At 42.2% G+C, this 21001-nt stretch overlaps 1 protein-coding gene across 1 annotated transcript in view; it reads right to left on the bottom strand.

The window, feature by feature from the left end:
• NDUFS8 (NADH:ubiquinone oxidoreductase core subunit S8) overlaps positions 1–18666 on the bottom strand; it is a 30852-nt gene extending 12186 nt beyond the window's left edge. The window contains exons 1-3 of the mRNA XM_085651610.1: positions 18525–18666; positions 7434–7496; positions 3340–3402 (exon numbers count right to left, since the gene is read on the bottom strand). Coding sequence (XP_085507736.1) covers positions 3340–3402; positions 7434–7476 — 106 coding nt within the window. The 5' untranslated portion in view covers positions 7477–7496; positions 18525–18666. The remainder of the gene's footprint in view (positions 1–3339; positions 3403–7433; positions 7497–18524) is intronic.
• Positions 18667–21001: the final 2335 nt, after the last annotated feature.

The raw sequence follows: 21001 nt of genomic DNA, 5'->3' as shown, positions 1-21001 counted from the left end.
TGAACACATTGTACTTTTAGAAGAAGTCTTAGGTAAATTGGGTGCTTGTGGTATGACAGTAAATTTTGAAAAATGCAAATTTTTAACACAACAGGTTAATTATTTAGGACACAACATTTCAGCTGATGGTATCAGACCCAAAGAATCATTGTTAAAAGGTATACATGAAGCGGCAGTTCCAGGTGACAAAGATTCTCTTAGGGCGTTTTTAGGGTTGAGTGAGTACTATGCACGTTTCGTGCAAGGTTATGCAGTGGTTGTGCAGCCTTTAAGAAATCTCTTGAAAAAAAATGAGAAATTCATATGGTCCAAGGAGTGTCAGGAGGCATTTGTAGCTATAAAAACATTAATCACTACTGCTTCTGCTATTAAGCCATTCATGCATGGAGCAAAGTGCATAATTACAGTTGATGCTAGTGGCAGAGGTTTGGGGGCAGTACTCAGTCAAGTGGTTAATGGTCAAGAATGTACCATTGCATTTGCCTCACGTACCTTGAATGTGGCGGAGAAAAACTATAGTACGATCGAGAGGGAAGCATTAGCGTGCTCTTGGGCCTCTGAAAAATTTAAAATGTACATTTGGGGGAGCAAATTTGAATTGCATACGGACCATAAACCCTTAATATACATGTTGGGAGATAGTTGTTCGAATAAAGCTTCATCTAGACTAATTAGATTGTTGGCTAGGTTACAAGAGTTCAATTTTGACATAAAATACATTCCTGGTGGGAAAAATGTAAGAGCGGACTGTTTATCACGGTTGCCTATTGATGGTGAGGATGTGGTGGATAAAAAATGGGAAGGATTGGAGTATGTGTTTACTATTGGAGATATAAATGAACAATTTCGGATTTCTGAGAAAGAATGGGTTGAGCAATGTGACAAAGATGAGTGTATGACTCAAGTGAAGAAATTCTTAATTGAGGGTTGGCCCAACGAAAGATCTATGTCAATGGAGTTGAGATGTTTTCATCAGGTTGCTTCAGAAATGTCGATTGTTAACGGTATCTTGGTTAGACAAGATTTGTTTGTCCCTCCCAGTGTTTTACGTCCAAAGATTATTGCTTTGGCACATGAAGGACATTTGGGTATTTCGGCAACATCTAAGAAAATTAAGCAAATCTATTGGTGGCCTGGTATTGATGGGCAGGTTAGAAGATTTGTGGATTCTTGCACGGAATGCTTGTGTTCAGACAAGCATTGGAAAACCTCTACGGTTCCTTTGTGTCCGGTTACTTGGCCCAACAATGCTTGGGAAAAAATTGGGTTAGATTTTTCTGGCCCTATTAACTTGGTTGGTTATGATGAAAAGTTTTTAATTGTGGCTATTGATTATTTTTCAAAATGGTTGTACTTTTCGTTTGTTAAGTCCACTGATTCTGCGTCTGTCATTACATTTTTGAAACATCTGTTTTACATAGAAGGAAGAGTTAAGGAGATCGTAACGGATAATGGATCCCATTTTATTTCTGAGATGTTCACCAATTTTTGGGATAAAAATGATGTAAAACATATTAGGGTACCTTTATATAGTCCCTCTTCTAATGGTTTAGTTGAAAGGGCAAATAGGTTAATTAAGGAAGGTGTTCAAACGGCAATTGCTAATAACCTTGATGTCAGAGATTACTTACAGTTCAAGGTGTGGAATTATAATATTACACCACAGAGTACAACAGATGTTGCTCCTTTCATTTTGTTGAGAGGAAGGAAACCTATTTCTGCCATTAGTCCAAATTGGTTATTGGATAAAGTGGAACGTCATCAAAAAGTAGACTTACAAAGTCTCAGAGAACATGTCCGTGTTAAACAGGATTGTTATAAAAAAAACTATGATTCCAGAATGCATGTTAAGGAAGGAACGTTGTGTGTGGGAGATTGGGTCCTTATAAAAAAACCGCATAGGGTTAGTAAGGGGCAGTCAAAATTCTCTGAACCTGTAAAAGTTATTAGGATAAACAGAACTGCAGTTCTATTGCAAGATAGAGGGTGGTGGAGTTGCAATGCTTTAGTCAAAATTACTCCTAAGCAAGCTGGTATCATTTGTGAAAGGGTGAAGGGACATGGTAGCAGGGTAAGACAGGATTGGTTTGATTTAGATGCTCATACATGTGTGGGCCGCAGTAGGGATTTGCATAACAATTTGAATCAAGGTGATGGTATGGGGAGCAGTGACAATACAGTTGTCCCTTCTATGCCATCTAGTTTCCAGTCTACAGGTGGTGGAGATGCTTTAGTCAGGAGTAGTTCTAGAATTAGATCTGCTCCTATTCATTCAAGGGACTTTGTATATTATTAGTAATTTATGAACACGTATATTTTCTAATTTATGAACATGTATATTTTCTATGTTTGCTTGTTTTTATTTATGTTAGAGTCAATGCATTTTGTGTGCAAGTGTATTGTATATTTGTATATAGATGTTTTCTGTGTTATTGCTTTAATGTCTTATTTGATTTATGGAAAGGGGGATGTGCAATATGTGGAAGTGAACTTTTTATGTTAGTAGGAGCATTAGGGTTAATTAATGTATGTTGCTTTAAAGAATGTGGAATATAGAATTCTTGTTAGGTCATGAGAGAATGTTAAGCTTTGTTTTATTATAACTGACTGGGGCGTTGTATGAAGACGGTCGTGGGTCTTGTCGTGAATAAACCTCAACTTTCTTCAAAAGGATAACTGTCTCAACTTTATTGGATTTGAGCATACTACAGACACTGAGCCCTACACAATAAGGGAAACACTGACTCCTGCACAATAAGGGAGACACTGACTCCTGCACAATAAGGGAGACACTGAGCCCTACACAATAAGGGAGACACTGAGCCCTACACAATAAGGGAGACACTGGCTCCTGCACAAGGGAGACACTGAGCCCTACACAAGGAGACACTGAGCCCTACACACACAGGAAGGCACTGACTCATAAAAAAACAGCCACCACATCCAAAAAGACTCACTGATGATCTTCAGCTTAAGGCCCAAAGCGATGATTGGTATTTGTAAGGTCACCACCCCACGGGATAAACACCAAGGAACCCTACAACTATTCCGCTCGCGATCAATGCTCCAACATGCACATATGTTGAATGAAGAGTGGACGGAGGCGGGGTCACCCCTGCTCCCTACATGGGACTAAAACCATAGAGAAATCCACAACTAGCAGAGATTACTACTAGGCAAGACACAATCAGAACAAAGAGGTCAAAGGCTACACTTGATCAAAGCTGTGACACACACCATCCCAAGTGGCCTTGGTCAGCCACATCCTTTACAAACAGAGCTTCTGTCAACAAACATGACTGCTGGTCAGGTTATGAAGAGTATCAGACTTGTACTCACTGAAGGCTCCTCGCTGCAGCGTGACACTGAAATGGCGCGCAATCAGTGTGCTGACTGGGGTACCTGCAGAGAAAAATGGAGTCAAAGTCAGAAACCTGGGGTATCCTGCAACTCGGGGTTCTGGCTCCTGAGATTATTTCTTGTCCACACTGTTTTGCTTCAATCAGTTTGGGAAGCTCATATGGCTCAAATAGTCAAAAATGGAGCTAGGAGATCAAAGATTTACATAGACTACTACAGAAGTCTTATACTTCTTTCTTATGTTTATCTGCGGCATTAAAGTGTATAAAAAGGATTTAATCAAAATACTTTATGGCCTGCCAATTTGTTGCTCAGGGTCAGAAAATACCGGGCGCACCTCAAACATCCGAGTCTTAGTGCAGATTGGCACATAGAGAAAATGGAGCCTGCCATAAACAAACTTACCCGTTCCTCAGTCACTGTACTTGTGTGTTGGCGGGGAGGTTGGGAGAAGAGGGGCCGATAGCAAATTCAAAGATAATAAAAATAACTTAACAGGTTTACTGTGATCCTGTATCCTGGTTACCGGTTAAAATTCTGACAGGACCAACCTGGCTTTCACCATTCTGGCGATGATTGAAGGAGTCCTCTGTGTGTAGCTGTCTTGATAATCCAAAGCCGAGCACCACTGGTTATGCGGTTTCAGTTTTGTTTAGGTAGGATGCAGAAATAATACAACACTTTTTTTTTGATTTTGGACAAAACAATTATGTTTCTATTAAAATATGTCCTAGTTTAATCCACAGAAAAAAGTGCTGTCCATTTTATGCACATGGGGAGCTTCGAAAACAGTAAAGCACATGATAAAATAAGCACCATCATGTTACATCTTTAAAGCGTGAAGATACAATACAGTTTGGGATATATATACACACAAGATCAAAATTTCAAGTGGGAGTCATGTTTATCTACATATTGTTACTCTTGCCCTCTTGGAAGTCGCAGATACCCTACAATTTATACGGGAAATAATGCACGTTGATTTTATTAGCCTCATCTGCTGCATTCGACACCATCTGATACAACATTTCGCTCCAACATATCAAGGACTGTGGGATTTCTCATCTCGCCCTGTCCTGGATTAAATCCTTCCTAACAGATCGTAGACAAAATGTTTTGTTAGGATCTTTTTCATCCTCAGAAAGAACTGCGATATCATAGGTTCCACAGGGTCCTGTACTATTTAATATTGACGCGACCCCTCCGATTTCTCGGATTACTTCCTTCAGAATAGAAACCACCTCATATGCAGATGATACGCAGCTGATCTTATCTAGGGACAAAGCATCCATAGGCTCAGAGCTCAATTTTGAAAACGGCCATAAGAAAAGTTATCTGGCGGATGCAATCCAATCATTTAAAATGTAATACTAATAAAACTGAGATTATGCTGCTTGGCAAGTCAAGTCAAATTATCTCGCCCCAGCACAATAGTGGCCGAATTCGATGCCCTCCTGACTGCCACATTTGAGGTCGTAAGAAATCTTGGAGTAAAATGTGATGCCTCCTTGTCCTTCCGCCCACAAGCTCTTGCAGTAGCAGGCATGTATTTTAATCTAATGAAATCATTGAAGACAGTTGCCTTCGCCCTCATAACTTCTAGACTGGACCACTGCAATCGTCTTTAAGCAGGATCCTCAAAACAAACTATTCGTAAACCCGCGGGTGTGCAGCATGCGGCGGCCAGGCTTGTACTGAAACTTCCCAGTTGATCATCTGCCTCGGCAGCCCAGAAAGCCTTACACTGGCTACGACTACATAAAAGGGTCCTTTTTAAAATTCTGCTATTAACCTTTAGAACTTACAGATCTACAGGGTGGATATATCTAATGGCCAGATTTACCCATTCTACAACTAAAAGGACCCCAAGATCTTCCCATGCAAATCTCCTTATGCCCCTCTCTTTCAGACTCGGAACTTGATGCAGTAAATCCTTCTCAGTTCTGGGTACTAAGGAATGGAACTAACTTCCCAATCATTTAAGATTGATTGAATCTGAAGTATTTTTCAGAAAGCATATGAAGACCTGGCTTTTTTAAAATCCCCCGATGTGCATTGTTACCCTCCTAATCTCTGACCTGGTATCCTCCTGTCTATTTTTCTTGCTTGATTGAGTCATTTCTTTCCATACAGTGCCAGGATGCTCCTCTGTGAGTGGTAGCATGATTTTTAAGTTTCCATTTCATTCTTGGAATAAAACCGCCATCTGGTCACTAAGCAACAAAACACATAGTTCCACAAGCCACACAACATGAAAGTGTGTTGTGGTGGCCTGGCCTGTCCCGCCCTGTGGAACTGTGCAGATATTGGTACTAATATACTGATGCAGAGGGGGCCAGGTGTCATTTTTGGCAGAACGTCTCCTCGAGGGTTTGGTCACGTCACATATGGTGCACCATGTAGTGTCATGATATCATTAAGAAAGCTAGACCCAGTGTTACCCAATAAGTTAAATCCTCGGATTAATAAATGGTGTTGTTATACTGAATTATATGTAATATCGGTTGGTTCGATTCTTTATAACCTTGGAAGTCCGGTTACTTCACATTTTTAAAAGCACAAACACACTAATGATGTTGAAAACAGCAATGTTTGTACTTCATTTGAATTCCTATTTGACACCAATTGAATAATTAAGTATAGTTAAGATTACTCATACTTAAATGTTGGAATAAAGGGACATCTTCACTTCCAATGGATTGGAATGGATTCATCCGTTGGTTCTCATGTTGTGCAAGAGGCTAAGAAACAGACTGAGTACAGTCTTTGTGCTGGTGAGCCGGGGCACTCTGCAGAACAGGTAGCAGCTAGAACAGTGTCGCATATCCACACATATGAGCAGAGCAGTGCTGGGTGAAGGCAGCTGCAGACTCTCTTGTATCTCTCTCGCCCCAGCTCTTTGGTTAGGAACATCTTTATTCTTCACTGACCTTGAACTGGTCAAAGGGGGTAACATGCAGCTCCCCGTTCCCGTCACTGTACACTGATCCCAGTGATCAGTAAAGCGGCTACGGTTAGCTAATTTTTTTTTTGTTTTTTTAATTCAGGGGTAACACACATATCTCTCTAGTTAGGAAAAAGCTGTGCCACAGATTATTCATTTCCTCTTTAAAAACAGTCCAATTATGGACCCTACAGATCTCAGAATTCAGTGACATGCAGAGAAGACCTGAATCTAGTTGGATGGGAGAAACTACACCATGTGCTTGACCTCCATAACTGAAGTCATGCCTTCCTTCAATAAAAACACATCTCAATGCCTACAGTAAACATAAGAATCAACAGCGCACTGTAAAGTGCGGCACTTGGAGAGACACTTTAGGCACATGAATGTCCAATGTTCAGCGGAGCCCGGGGGCTCTTACAACACAGCTGAGCTCTGCACTGGAGAAGAGGAAACAACTGCTGCGTGTAAATCAAGAGGTGGGCAATCACGTAGCAGAGCCTATCTGCGATTTTGTCTCTATATCACTCATGACATCACAGAGTGGCAGACTACGTGCCTGATTCAGATCTTGGCGGACTGGTTACTCCGTCACGGTGATGTATATTCAGTCCGCTGGTGGATATTCAGTCCGCCAAAATATTAATTCCATAGGATATAATGGGATTTATATGTTGGCGGATGGGATATCAGTCACCGTTGTGACGGAGTAACCGGTCCGCTGAGATCTAAATCTAGACCGGTTACTCCATCACAACGGTGACGGATATCCTGTCCGCCAACATATAAATCCCATTATATCCTATGGAATTTATATTTTAGCGGACTGAATCTACCAGCGTTCTGATGGAGTAACCCGTCCGCCAAGATCTAAACCAGGCCCTAAGATTGAGACATGAAATCGCCTGGCAGATGGAGGCAGGTGACCCGAAAGTTGTGTGTCTGATGATGCTACAGCAAGTGCTTCAGTCACTGTTCTCACAGGGCTGTGAAGAAATGAGAAGCCAGACCTCATTACTGTTGCCAGCACAGGGGCAGACAAGGGTTCCCACTCTTCTTCTACGCTCTCTGTAATAGGAGCATAGCAGGCCGTGTATCCCTATTCCGCACAGTATTCACTAACCCTTACCAGTCCTGGAGGCTGTGAGGGACAGGATACGCAGAGCTGACATGATGGCAGATCGGACGCTTCCTGTAAAAAACATGAGATGACAAGTAAGAAAGAGAAGGCCACATTCCATAGACTGATGAAAAGACCCTGAAGACAGTCACTTGCATAAAGAGTGCAGTGCAAGCCTGGGCGAATGCAGGCCTCTAACTAGACAGTGCACACAAACTACAATTTTCATAACTTTTAACTGCCTACAATTGTAGAATCTGCAACACCCTTTGATGATGAATTCTGCCGAATGGGTTTCAATACCGGAAAGGACATTTTGGTTTGAAGTTACAGGAGAAGGAATTTGGGCAGATCTAAGACACAAGCTCCTTTCTAAGATGCATCCCAGTCACATGGATAGCAAGATAAAACAACAGCGTCTTCAAATTACCTTTGAAAGAGTAGGAAATTCTGATGATGGGTCAATATGGGCTTCGTTAAAGTAGGCATTGCTCCTACTCGGAAATCTGCAGTGCCTGTATCCTCCACAGTAGGAAGAATGCTATCAGAGTAACCTTATAATTAGGGCTCCCGCTTTTATGGTATTTATTTTTTGACATTTCCGCCTGTATTTATCCATATTTATTCTTTGCTAATTTATCTGTATTTATCCATATTTATTTAGAATTTTGGGAAAAAATGAAGCAAAGATTAGTATATTTCACAGTCATTTAATCAATAAATATGCACTCATGCTTGAATGTCTGCCAGGTTTCAATGCTGCGAACACCCGCTGAAGATAAATCACTGCACTTACATGAAAATATGCAAACTTCAGTATCAACCTTGTGTACATTTATCTACCGCTGTTAAAAAGAAGGGATTTTAGCAAAGAGGCTTTAACTCAGTTACCTATTGATCCACACAACTATTGGCTTGGCAGTCGTAGCAGACAGTATGTAGAATTACTTAAAAAGCAACCCAATTTCCGTTTTTATCTGTATTTTAAAATAAATACAGACAGGAAAAAAAGTTTTCTGTCTGTATTTATCTGTAAAAATGGAAAACAGGGAGCATTAATTATAATCCATCTTACTACTGCCTACAAATTACTCCTTACAAGAGTAGGCCCCAAAGGTTTTAGCAGTCACTCTTGGCAGAAGCCACCCTTGAATGTTGCCATAATTTGAAGTGTTCGTAGTTGGTGTGCCACCTGAACACCAAGCACACACCATGCCACTACCTGACCACCAACTACCCCCGCCCACCTCCCAACCTACAGCCGCAAGCACCCACTAGGCCACGGCCTCAACACCAAGCGCTCAGTAACCCACCACCTAAACAAGTACTCTCTGGTTTAACTCCACCAAATGCCCATCAGCCCAACCTCACAACACAGAGTATTCCTCCAGTCCAGCCCCTTAAAGCCAAGAACCCACCAGCCCACAACCTCAACACCAATTATCCAGCAGCGCATTGGGTCAACCCCAACCCACATACACCAGACCTTCAAAGGTGCTGCTGTGATTTGAACTGTTAGCCGCCAGTTCTCCTCCACAATACAAATGTTCTAGAAGTCCACTACACAACACCAAGCCACTGTTGTAACACCAAACCAACCCCCACAATAACCCACAATCGGCGCCAAGCACCCACCAAACCACAACTTTTTAAAAACATCCATCCACCAGCTAGAAAAATAAATGAACACAATAAGTATTCACTACACAAACACTATGTACTCTCGGGCTCACTGCCTGAATAGCAAGCTCCCTCATCCCACACCTTCAGGAGTAAAGAACATTAGGCATTCACTCACCACCAGGCACTCAAATGCTCACTTCTTCAACACCAAGTACCCTTAGCCCATTTCCTTAACAAATACCAGTAACACTGGCTCAACACTGAACATGCACCAACCGCCCACAACACCAGGCAGCAACCAAACCTTCAATGCTACCATGATTTGAAGTGCTACTAGACAATCCAACACCTCAACACCAATTATAAAGTAGCACAGTGGTTAAACACAAACCTACACACCTACCCTGCAGGCACGCACCAGCCCATGCTCATAACAGTATGCAGCCACAAGCTAAAAATCACTCAGAACAACCCCCTCCGCCCACCACAACACCACATCCACCTAGATAACCTCATCACCTGGCACCCACCAGGCCACCACTTCAACAATGAGTTCCTTGCACTACACCAGGCACCTATGAGCCCACACCCTCACCACCAAAGGACCGACCAGCCCCTAAAACATACAACAGCACTTCACTCTGGGCCAACAAGAAACCACCAGCAGATTGGCACTGCCCCTTGCACCGACCAGCCCATCCAAAATACTGAGCAGCCACCAGGCCACTGGCTTAAAATAACACACTCACCTGCCCAGAACTGGAACACTAATTATCCACCAACACACTCAACACCAAATCCCCCCAGCTAATACCCTCATCTTCAATCATACACCACAGAAATGGCTCAACCCCAAATACCCACCAACTCATAGCCTCAAAACATTCACCTGCTGCCCATCATCTGAACACCAAACACCCTCCCTAACACACCCATCCGTTCATCTGCAATCACAGAACACCCTTTACCCACATGTCCATCGGCGCACACAAGGCACCCACTAGCCTACAATCAAATACTAATTGGCCACCAGTACCAGTTCCAAAGCCAAGTACGCATTAGTTCACAACCAAAACACCAATCGTCCACCAGCCTATGGTGGCCACATCAAATAACCACAAGACCACATCCTCAACACCACTCATCCTCCAACCAATGGATTCAACATCAAACAAACACAAGACCACATTTTCAACACAACTCATCCACCAGCCTATGGGTTCAACATCAAATAACAAGACCACATCCTCAACACCAATCATCCACCCGCTTACAACTTCCCACCTAGCATGCACCAGCAAACCTCCCACCTATAAAGACTGATATCTACCTACAAGACGTATAAATAAAAAATGATGATGTACAGATAGTGACAACTATAGTGCCCCAGTAAGTGGTGTTAGCTACATCTGCCAACAGCAAATACAGTACTATTGGGTCAAACCATTTTATACCATCCAAGAGTGGAAATCAAAAGTTACCAAATACAACATTTACCCTCTACTTTAATAACCTTTTCCGCTCGTTGTCACTTAAAGCTTGCATAAAAGTTCAAAATGAAACATCAGTTTACAGCAAACTGAGAAAAAAGCTTTGGTAAGTGCTGCGTCAGTAGAAAAAGTCTGGTTTGAAAATACTGACCTCTTTCGTCTAGGGATAATCAGAAGGATTTGGTCAGAGACAGGAGTAGCTCTGGAACCCTCAGAAATCATGAGCTTATCTGCCGAATAAAACATCTGATAGTTGGGGTCCTAAAAGTCATCTGTTGTATTTTATAATGAATCCAATAATGAAAATATAACAAGGGTGCCTTCCATAGCAGAGTCCTCGCTTGAGGTTTTCAACCGTTTCAAGGGAGTCTGTCTACAAATGAACGGTACAGGATGCATGGTCTGGCTGCATGGGTGGTGCTCTATGGAGTATGAGCCCTCTGAATCTGTGAGCCTGAACCAGAGTCCGCAGGAGTAGCTGCAGCGTTTTACCGGTGCCTACTACTGCAGTCAATTGAGGGCACAGCAGCTTCCATGTCCTGTGAACACCCTGGCAGCGCAGCATCACTCCTACTGCAATTCTTGGAACAATGCCAGAGCAACACCAGTACATTTCAGTACTACTAAATCGGCCATTGGGCCGCTTGCACATCTCCTGAGGATCAGGCTGTTCTTTCACTACAACTGCAGGACAGTCTGCATTCATCAAACTGTTCTTGCATTGCCACATTTTTTAAAAGCCATAAGTGGTAAAGTACTGAGACCCACCGTAAGCCCACGGATAGGTATAGCCTGCTGCCCTTCGAGAGCTTCCATCCACGCCCACTCAGAGACAATCTTCCGTATAGTCAATTCTTAAGAATTCGCCTCAACTGTGGCAATCTAAAAGACTATAAGAACCAAGCTAACAGTCTAATGGAAAAACCTCACGGCAGGGAAATATCCCACGCAAATCCTGAGGAAGTGCAACAAACATGCAAGGAATCAAAACAGAGGGAGCCTCTTGGAAGAAACAAATAAACCCCAAGATATGAACAATATAACCAGTGTCACAACCTACTGGATAGCAACAAATCAGATAAAAAGCAGTCAAAAAACACTGGCACATCATCAATTCCGGTGACGTGGACTGGTCACTACGAAGATTTGCAAACAAACGTAGAAAGCACTTACCGGGATTACCTGGTACACACATGACCATAACAACGTCCCCAAAAAAGAGAAACGATATTCAATATCTGGGGTCTACAGCCCATCACAGGACATTTTCCATGTGGTTCATGCTCAGTATGCCACCTCACCCAAAAAAGTCTAAACTATCAATTTAACAAATAACATGAATCGGACAATAAGAACACACATTAACTGCAATACAAGTTATATCATCTACATGATTACATATCCCTACCAACTCGGATACATTGGGATGACATGCAGAAAAGCAAAAGTATGCATAGAAGAACACCGCGGCAACACATGATGCGGTACAGCAGCTACACGGATGAGTGCTCATTTTCTCCACAAAATTCAACAAGAAATAAACATTTATGTTAACAGCTTAGTAAATCAGTAACAATATTGTGTCTTGCATAGCTCTTGCTAACACACAACTGCAGTTTCTGACCACTATAAAAAAAATAAGAATGTATTTTTATTATAAAGAAATTGAGAATTTTGAAGATTCAGTAAAAATCACAACTCTTCTTTTATCTCTCAATTTCCTTTAGAGGAACGTAAAACATTTAACAAATTGTGAGATTATACTTTTTGCTTAAAAGCCAATCGGTAATGACATACTAACTGAACCAGATACCAAGTGTAAACAAACAAAGTACTAATAAGAAGCATGCTGAAAATGATACTCAATCTGCAGCTCTCCGCCCTCCTCAGTAACACCCTGCACTACAATATAAGCACCATCATTCTTCACTCAGCTGCCTGGCACATTGAAATCGCTGCTCATTACTATTGCCAATAAGCAATGCTGGGACAGAAGGTGACAGGCTCACTAGCCTGAGAGTTGCAGGGGCTGGAGGAGGACCATCTCTCAACCATGGCCCATTCCACAAGTGAAGTTTTCAGGCTAGTCATTGACAGGGCTCTTACACATCAAGTGCTACTTAGCTCTGATTAAGGTGATGAACCACGGAAGGAAAGGAGCAGCACCGGACAAGAACACAAAACTGGAGTGGAGCACCAGTGAGACCAGAAGTGCACTAGCTAGGAGTATTATTGACACTGGGGGATATCTGGGCATAATATAGGTGCATCAGTGACACCAGCAGAATAGTAAGCACAGGGGAATGCCGAGTACACCAGAGAAGCAGCACAGCATGCAGTAGAAGCCTCTACAGTCTGACAGATCCCAGCCCCTGAACCAGCAAGGGGGGCAGAGAACGAGCTGATATGATAAGAAGAGTGCCACTCAATTGTGATCCCACTCATAGCACCATGCTACTCAGCGCAAAAAGCAGCAGGCCACCGTGCTGCAAAGGCTAGAGGGGGTGCAGATAGGTAAGACACTGACTCAGGGAGAAAGAACACAAAAGACAAGCTCCGCTGGGCATGCATATAAAATGAGATAAGTAGGTGAGACTGGTGGCCAACATCAAGGGAGCTGAACAGGACTCAAGCAGGGAAAAACTATAATAAGGATTACAATTACACCCCTTCACCGAGGCAAACACTTGGGCGAGCACCTTCAATTGATAAAGTACCAATCAAGATTTATTGGTAAAATATTTAAATGTTGAGCATATATTTCCTAGCACTAGTTGGATGAAATTTTGAAAGATGCTAAATCTCCAAATGCTTGGCAAATGGGCTTTAGCCATAAAAAGGGGTCCTATGCTTGCACACAGCTCAAAAGATTTAGGGCAAAAATATTATGCTGAGTAGAGGTCTGAATTTAAATGAGTAGTATCTATTTTCATCTGCTGGTTGGCCTCCAGCATGGTACATGGAACAGTTAATAAAGAGTTTAGACATTTGCTCATAGTCACAAACAATGCTCCCCTAAAAAATATATTTGGGGTGGGGTTCTATGGGTGAAAGGGGCGGGAGGTGGGGGGGGGGGGGAGCACAGGGAAGGTACATGGAGAACAAGCATTTGCAATGCAATAGGTCTCGCATTTGCGAGACTGATCTTTTGCCATTGTAAGTGTCAATGCCTTTTTTTTTGTGTTTTGAAAACCTGCAAGCGGTGCTTATAGTCTTTGCTTACTAGAGGCTGGCAGTAAAAGAGCAACGTCTACAAGTACAAAGTGAGTGTTTGCGCACCGCTTGCAGATTTTCAAAACACATAAATAAAAGGCATTGTCATTTACAATGCCAATAGCTCAGTCACTCACAAATACAGAATTTAATACAGAACGACAGCTTTGATTTTATGCTTGAAACTTTAAAGAACAACCACATAGCAGCATTAAAAGCTCTAAAATAAGACGATTTATTTTCTCCCAGCTTTTTAGGAAGAAGAGTGGCAGCTGCCCTAAGTGATAAAAGGGGGGGGCTATGCCCACAGATTGCCTCGCAGCAGCACATGCGCTGCTCCGGCTCGACCTAAAAATGGCTTGCCCGTTCAATAAATTATTTCCCTCAACCAACTACGAAAGGAGAGAGGATTCTAAAGTGATTTAATGCCACTATCCTATTATTGTTGTTTTCAATGGCATCCACTTTGAATCATGGTACACTACGATTAGTAATCCTGTTGAGACAAGGAATTGAAACGTCAAATACAAACACAAAGTAAATACTGTACACGGAAATGTCAGACATAAATAAAGTGTAAGTCTGGCAGCTATTTACATGCCTCTGAACTCATCCATATTTGAAGGTGTCATCCTTCTTGAACTTACCTTTACACCAAGCAAAATGCCTCCCGCAGACTACAACGGGATTACATGCCCTGAACACCTCAAAACGTCACCCTCTAACGAACGAGTCATCTCTATTCAATTCAATAGAACCGCAGATGAAAATCACTTTCTCTCAACTTCTATAGACGCACAGAGAGGGTTGAAAACTGTTAATGAAGCAAGAATGGAGCGTAAAAAAGTATCTTACTCTAGTACATACATACATACATTTCCGCCTTTAGCAAGAAATTACAAAAATGCTTTACTGACTGACAGCTATCAAACTGCCTTCTACATTTGGGCATACACTTTCCAAGATACTGGAAACTGGTAACCTATGAAAAGCGTAACAGAGGCGGCTATGTTGGTGAGGGTTTCAGCCAAGTGCTAAACGATAAAGACAAGAGAGCAAAAATATGAATGTGTTTGTGTATGGAAAACAATTCCTAAACATCCCTATACAGTACTTAACAAATTAGCATTCTAATACACAAAAAAAAACTAATAGATGGTATGCTTTCCAAAATAATTCTAAATTGGCAATCTCAATCTAATCTGAAACTGAATTCCTCACATGAATGAAAAATAAAGCTTTGAAATATTACTTTGCTAACAAGCTCCGGCTATGGAATATTACAACTCTGGCAATTCCCAAAACATTGTCATATTACTAATATAGTCCCTTTTTTCTCGCCATTAGTTTGTACCATGCAAGGTGACACAAGCGACATGGGAAAGTGGTGCATTCGAAAGCATGAATTCGTCAAAGGGCATATAATAGGCATTATACACAGATGCTTGTCTTTACCTGAGGAGCAGTCAGATGGCACCACGGATTCCGCCGTGCCTGCTGATATGACTCCAGGCCCGCTGCAAAACCTGGAAGTAATCTGCCATCTCTGCTTTTGAAAGCTGGTGATGTGTGCAGCTGAATAACTTGTCCCTGCTGAGTCGCAGGTAAACAGTTCCGGGGCAATGCAGTTTCTACAGAGTTCGCTATTCTAACCACAATTGGACGCTGTTTTCTTAAAGTGATAGTGGGGAGTTTTTACCAAAAATAAATCATTTGATTGTGAACCCCCCCTGCGGAGCTTACACTTTAATGTGGACTGCGCCCCTTTCTTTAGACGGGGCTCGGTGTAAGCTGAATATGAAGAGCAGCGTCTAAATAAAAGGGTGTGGCTACCATTAAAGTGAAAGCACCATATGGTGCGCTTTCATTCAAAAAATGTTTTTAAACTAAGGGTTCGTAGTGAGGTGGCCGCTAAAGATATAGCGGACCACACCGCTAAATTAAATAAAGAAGCGGGCCGCTAAAGTTAAAGCAGACCGGCCAAGCAGCATGCCGCCTTGTAGGAACAAGCATTTGCAATGCAATAGGTCTCGCATTTACGCGCATTTGAGCTATTAGCATTGTAAATGACAATGAATTTTATTTATGTTTTGGTTTTTAAAACATAAATAAAAGGCATTGTCATTTATAATGCCAAACTCGCGTAAATGTGAGACCTATTGTATTGCAAATGCTTGTTAAACCTGCCCTGAATTATATCGTCCACGCCCCAATGAGAGACCCGCCAGTTTTTTCATCCCACTGATGTTAATGGAAAGTCTCTGACTGCAGTGCCTTTGGGCTGATTAACTGTTTCACCCTGAGAGCCGACTTCAAAGCAGGAATGTCGCTCTTCAGTTGAGCTGATTTTCTTTTCCCCTTGGTAACTGCGAAGGCTGGCCTTGAATTGCCGAGATAAATCAAGCCCTGAGAGTGGAACGAAAATAAAAACGTGAAATGTAAAATTAACACAACACTGGAGCCCCCGGCACTGAAGAAACAGGACAGGAAGGAATTTTTGTTCATAATTCAATATATATGGAGTTAAATTAAGAGAAAAGGGAGAGTAAGAACGAAACTGAAAGGCAGAGGGAGGAAGTATTAAATATGCCAGAAGGAAGAACGACCGGCCCGTGCAGCGATTGAAGAAAAGCCAAGTGGGCCTGCTGGAGGAAATAAGGCTACGACAGCGTGCTGAGAGGAGGAGCGCGAGAGACCTCAGGCAGATGCTGTCCTTATAGTGTGAAGCTAGGAGACGCGCTGTGGAAATAGGAGATCAGCTTGTATGCTGGTGCATTTTTGATTGAAAAAAATATTTAACAAACAAAAATGTATCATGTGCCCAGAAAAGGGAGAGAGGAGGGACGAAGGAGAGAGGAGGGACGGGGGAGGGGGCGGGAGCAAAGGTAAGACGGACGGGTACTGCTTGCGCAGGGAGCACATTAATGATATTTGTAAAGGGAATGAGCAACAGCGGGTAAGCGAGAAACTAGTTTTATATAGCGCAAACTACACCTGAAGGTATCTGTGTGCTTATATGATAACGCACTAGTTGCGTTATCGACACGTTGGACGGCCCCGGCAGCGCCTGAGGGAGATGGCGACAGGAGGGCGCGGCACCGCGCATGGGGTACGTAAACAAGCTGTCGCCATTGTGAAACAAGCAGTAAGTGGGATAAGGGAGGGGGTGGCAAATGGTGAGCACTTTCGCGGCCGCTTTGATGTTCTCAGTGGCCGCGTGGCTCACTGAACATCAAAGCGGCCGCGAAATGATCACGCAGGCTGCCAAATGGTGCGCGCGCCTGGCGCACATGCACTGTAGTTGGCGGCCTGAAAGCACTAGTTTGCACTTTCAAATCCCCCGTTTACAAAAGCTCTCGCGAGAGCAGCGCTAAAGTGCTGGCTCAGGCGAGACCTAAAAACATGTCGTGGATGGAATGGGGGAAATCATTAAACAAAATAGTGCTCACAGCCATGATAAAGCAGACATTGTAACAAGACAAGCAGCCATGGGAGGATACAAATGAAGACAAGGCAGTACTAAGACGGGACTAAGAAGCCTATTAACAAATCAGAAGCCAGCATTTACGAAGGACAAAGAAACAAGGCAATAAAAAATATGGGTGGAGAAGTGGGCGGGTCTTCTCTTCCATACTACACTACAGCAGATCGCCAGAGCAGCGCATGCCCGCTGACTCGGGCTCGACCTAAAAATGGGACCATAGTCCTAAGTAAAAATGGAAGTGGAAAGATGGAGTTTGGAACGGACGTTATAAGAATTGGACAGAATAGCAAAAACAGATGTCAATGAGAAGTTTCTTGTATGCAAATAAGAGATCAGTAGATATCACCGAAAGCCTTTATTTGCAGGGAGGTAATTTTAGCCAAACAAAAATCGCTGCAAATGTGGGGAAAAAAAGCTACTGAACGTGTGGGAAGGTGGGCAATGGTAGAAATCATTACTAGGATAACCTTATTTACTTTGCGTTCAGTTTATGGTTCAATTATGATCCTGTGATTATTTATGAATACCTAAACATTGAATTGACACAATGGCCTGCTCCAGTAATTGTCGCTGGTGCCTTTAATTGCAACTTAAATAACACCAAATTTTAGTGATACCTATGTAAGTTGCTAAGGATAACATAGCTGGTTTAACATATCTCCCATCAAGTTTCTTTAATATCGCCATGATCTCCTGCAACCTTCCGCCTCCATCACACCACAAAATTTTGCTTGATCTATCTATATGATGTTTGCAATGGAGAAACTTTAGAACTCTCTGAAGAAGTTTCCATAATGTAATGCTATTATTTGTAGCAATGATTGATAGATGTGTTAATCACATGCACATTCCTATGGCTATGTCGCTAGAAGCAATGAAGTTGAAACCATCTAAGTTGAAATGCATTTGCACCATTTCGAAAAACACAGTTTGATAATGAAATAATTTGGGAGAGTTTCTACACGCAGTTTTTTTTTTATAAACCTACGATTTAAGTGGCTTTATAGCAATATTTTATTATTAACCCCTGGTTATAGGAAATTTGTTCGAAATATAAATATTTTGAACCCTGAGATTATTCAAAACTGTTACTAGTCTTCTTAGCTAATTCAATTAAGCAAATGCTATTACGGGAGAATGGGTGCAAAACTGAGAAATACAAGAAAATGAGAACTGCAAGAAGGAACCCATGAACACATCCAAACAGAACGAATTTCTGGAAGACCTGTCCACCCATTTAGGGGGAAACTGTCCGTTTTAAAAGCACGTCCCCACCTGCCGGCTACTTACACGGGGGGTGGGGGGGTTCCGTAAATGCAGCTCAAACCCTCTTGTTCTTCATGGACCTCTTGGAGGACGACCTCTATTAAGAATGCCTGCGCTTCCGGGTCACGTGACAGCCAATCCCAATGCTGAACACATTTTCAGATTCGTCTGGGAGCGAGGAAGACTGGTAATATGTCAAACGTCCGGAGACTGATAAACAGTTAGCACCTCAGCCAATCGTTCGTGTGCTGATTCGGGGCCTTGTGCTCATTGGCCGTGGATTCCACAAATGCCGTTGCGTTGGTTGGATGCTGCAAGGGCCGTCCTGGGATTGGACTGCTGGTTGATGACGACCCCAGGAGGGGGCTGCCAGGTGGTAGAAGTGGCGGGAGGGTGTTGCGGAGCACGTGGTTCGTAGTGAGGTTAGATTTGGTGAAATATGGTTTCCTTAAATCAAGTTAGCATCATATGGGCTAAAACATGGAGATACTTTAAAAAAAAATCTCCGTTGTTCCGTGTGAACTACCTAGCCTGTAAGAGTAATGAGGTGCGTACCCAGTGCTGAAATAAGAAAAAAGTTTCTCCGAGGGCCCATACATTAGGGGCAAGATGTGGCAGAGGAAAACGGGTGTCAGGAGGTGGCGGTCCTTGCACATTTTATAGATGTAGTTAAAAAAAATATGCTGCAAAGCTATTTGCAACAGGGACAGATGTGACAGTAAATTTGTTCTAGAGTGCACAAAACCGTTGCATTTTAAAATATCTGTTGTAAAGTGCTTAGGCAGCTTCGGCCAGGCTGAGTGTAATGAAGGACATTGTGAGGATTTGTCTTCAGGGTAACTTTATTCCATAAGAGACAGACAGGTGCAGAAAAGCAGCTCAAACTATGTGACAGTAAGCTCCCCACAGCTGTAACTGACCCAACACTGGACACAGGCTTCACTCCATATTCCATGGAACGTGAAGACAACACAGTATTCGATGTTGAATAATAATAGTAAGAGGACATAACACATCCCCTCTCTTTTTTTTCAACGATGGAAAATAAAACTATTTACATTCCACATAAAAACCACGGAAAGGAAGAACACAGCAAATGCATTAACATTGTCACAAATAAAAATAAATAAGGCGTTTATATTACAATGGAAAATTCTCAGAAATATAATCTTTTAATCAAACAGGAGGTTTTTTCCCTCGCTCGGAATGCTTGGAGTCAGAGACAGTTTCCTCTAAATCTGAATCAGGAGAACTCTCAACTTCACATTCAGAATTGCGTGACCTCCGATCATGTGAATCATTTGGAATATTATCTTGTTCGATTGCTGGTGAACTTACACAATTGCTGACATCAAAATTACCATCAAACAACAGATCATCAACATCATACATATTGGGTATCAAATTAGTACAAGAAGGTTCAGAAAATTTAGCTATTCTCTTAAGGTTCCAAACTTTACCATCAGTGAGATGTACTGCATTGTACAAAACTTCAGCAACCTGCAAAGGTTAAAAAAAACGACTTTCCTCTTTAGAAACCCTCCCAGGTTTTTTTACTCTAAACCATTGTCCGACAGTTATATCAGACTCCTTCACACCATGTTTAGAATCATACCATTCTTTCCTTTTTTTGCTTAAAGGGATTCTGCTCTTTCTCTTACCGAGTCTTCAGTCCAATGCACAATGCTAGACTTAAATAACCAACCAGGTGTAAATATTGTTCTAGGATTCCTACCACTCATGAGAATGAAAGGTGGATATCCAGATAGCTTCACTAATTGATACCCTGTAGGCCATAACCATTTTTAACACATGAGTTTCCCAATCACCTTGCTGAGCAGTCATCTGGATAGTGTTTTTTATACCTCTGTCAAAGCGTTACACCATGCCATTGCTGTTCGGATTGTACAGTGAAGTTGTTCTATGTTTGATTCCCAGTTTACAGAAATATTCTCTAGCTCTATTTGACGTAAACTGCACACCATTATCGCTTAACAAAATGGTGGGAATGCCTTCCATTTGAAACGCCTGGTCTAAAAATTGAAGAACAGTATCGGTGTCTGCCCTACCTTCCACTTTGACATAAGGTTATCTAGAAAACATATCCGTAAGTACCAAAATGTATTTCTGCGCCTTCTCAATGGGGCCCATGATGTTAATAGCAATACATTCCCACGGTGATATGGGTTTGGTCATTTCACCTAAAGGTGGTTTGATTGTGACTAAGGATTCATCAGCCACTTTACACTGCTCACAATTGCGTACAAATGCTTCAATGTCACCATCCATGCCAGGCCACCAAAATGAAGTTTATACAGTTTGTTTAGAACGGACTATGCCAAAATGCCCTTCGTGACATAAAGCAATTATGGAGGTGCGCAAACTCTTCGGAGGAATTACTCATATCACATCTCCAAATATTCTCACCTTGAGCACACAGATCAGATCTAACTTCCCAAAACAGTTTTAATATGTGCTCCTTCTCGAATGTCCTTGGCCAT

The sequence above is a fragment of the Triturus cristatus genome, chromosome 4_1, assembly GCF_964204655.1.
Source record: "Triturus cristatus chromosome 4_1, aTriCri1.1, whole genome shotgun sequence".
NCBI lineage: Eukaryota > Metazoa > Chordata > Amphibia > Caudata > Salamandridae > Triturus > Triturus cristatus.
Note: the sequence above shows the minus strand (reverse complement) of the source record. Positions and strands in the feature narration are given on the sequence as shown.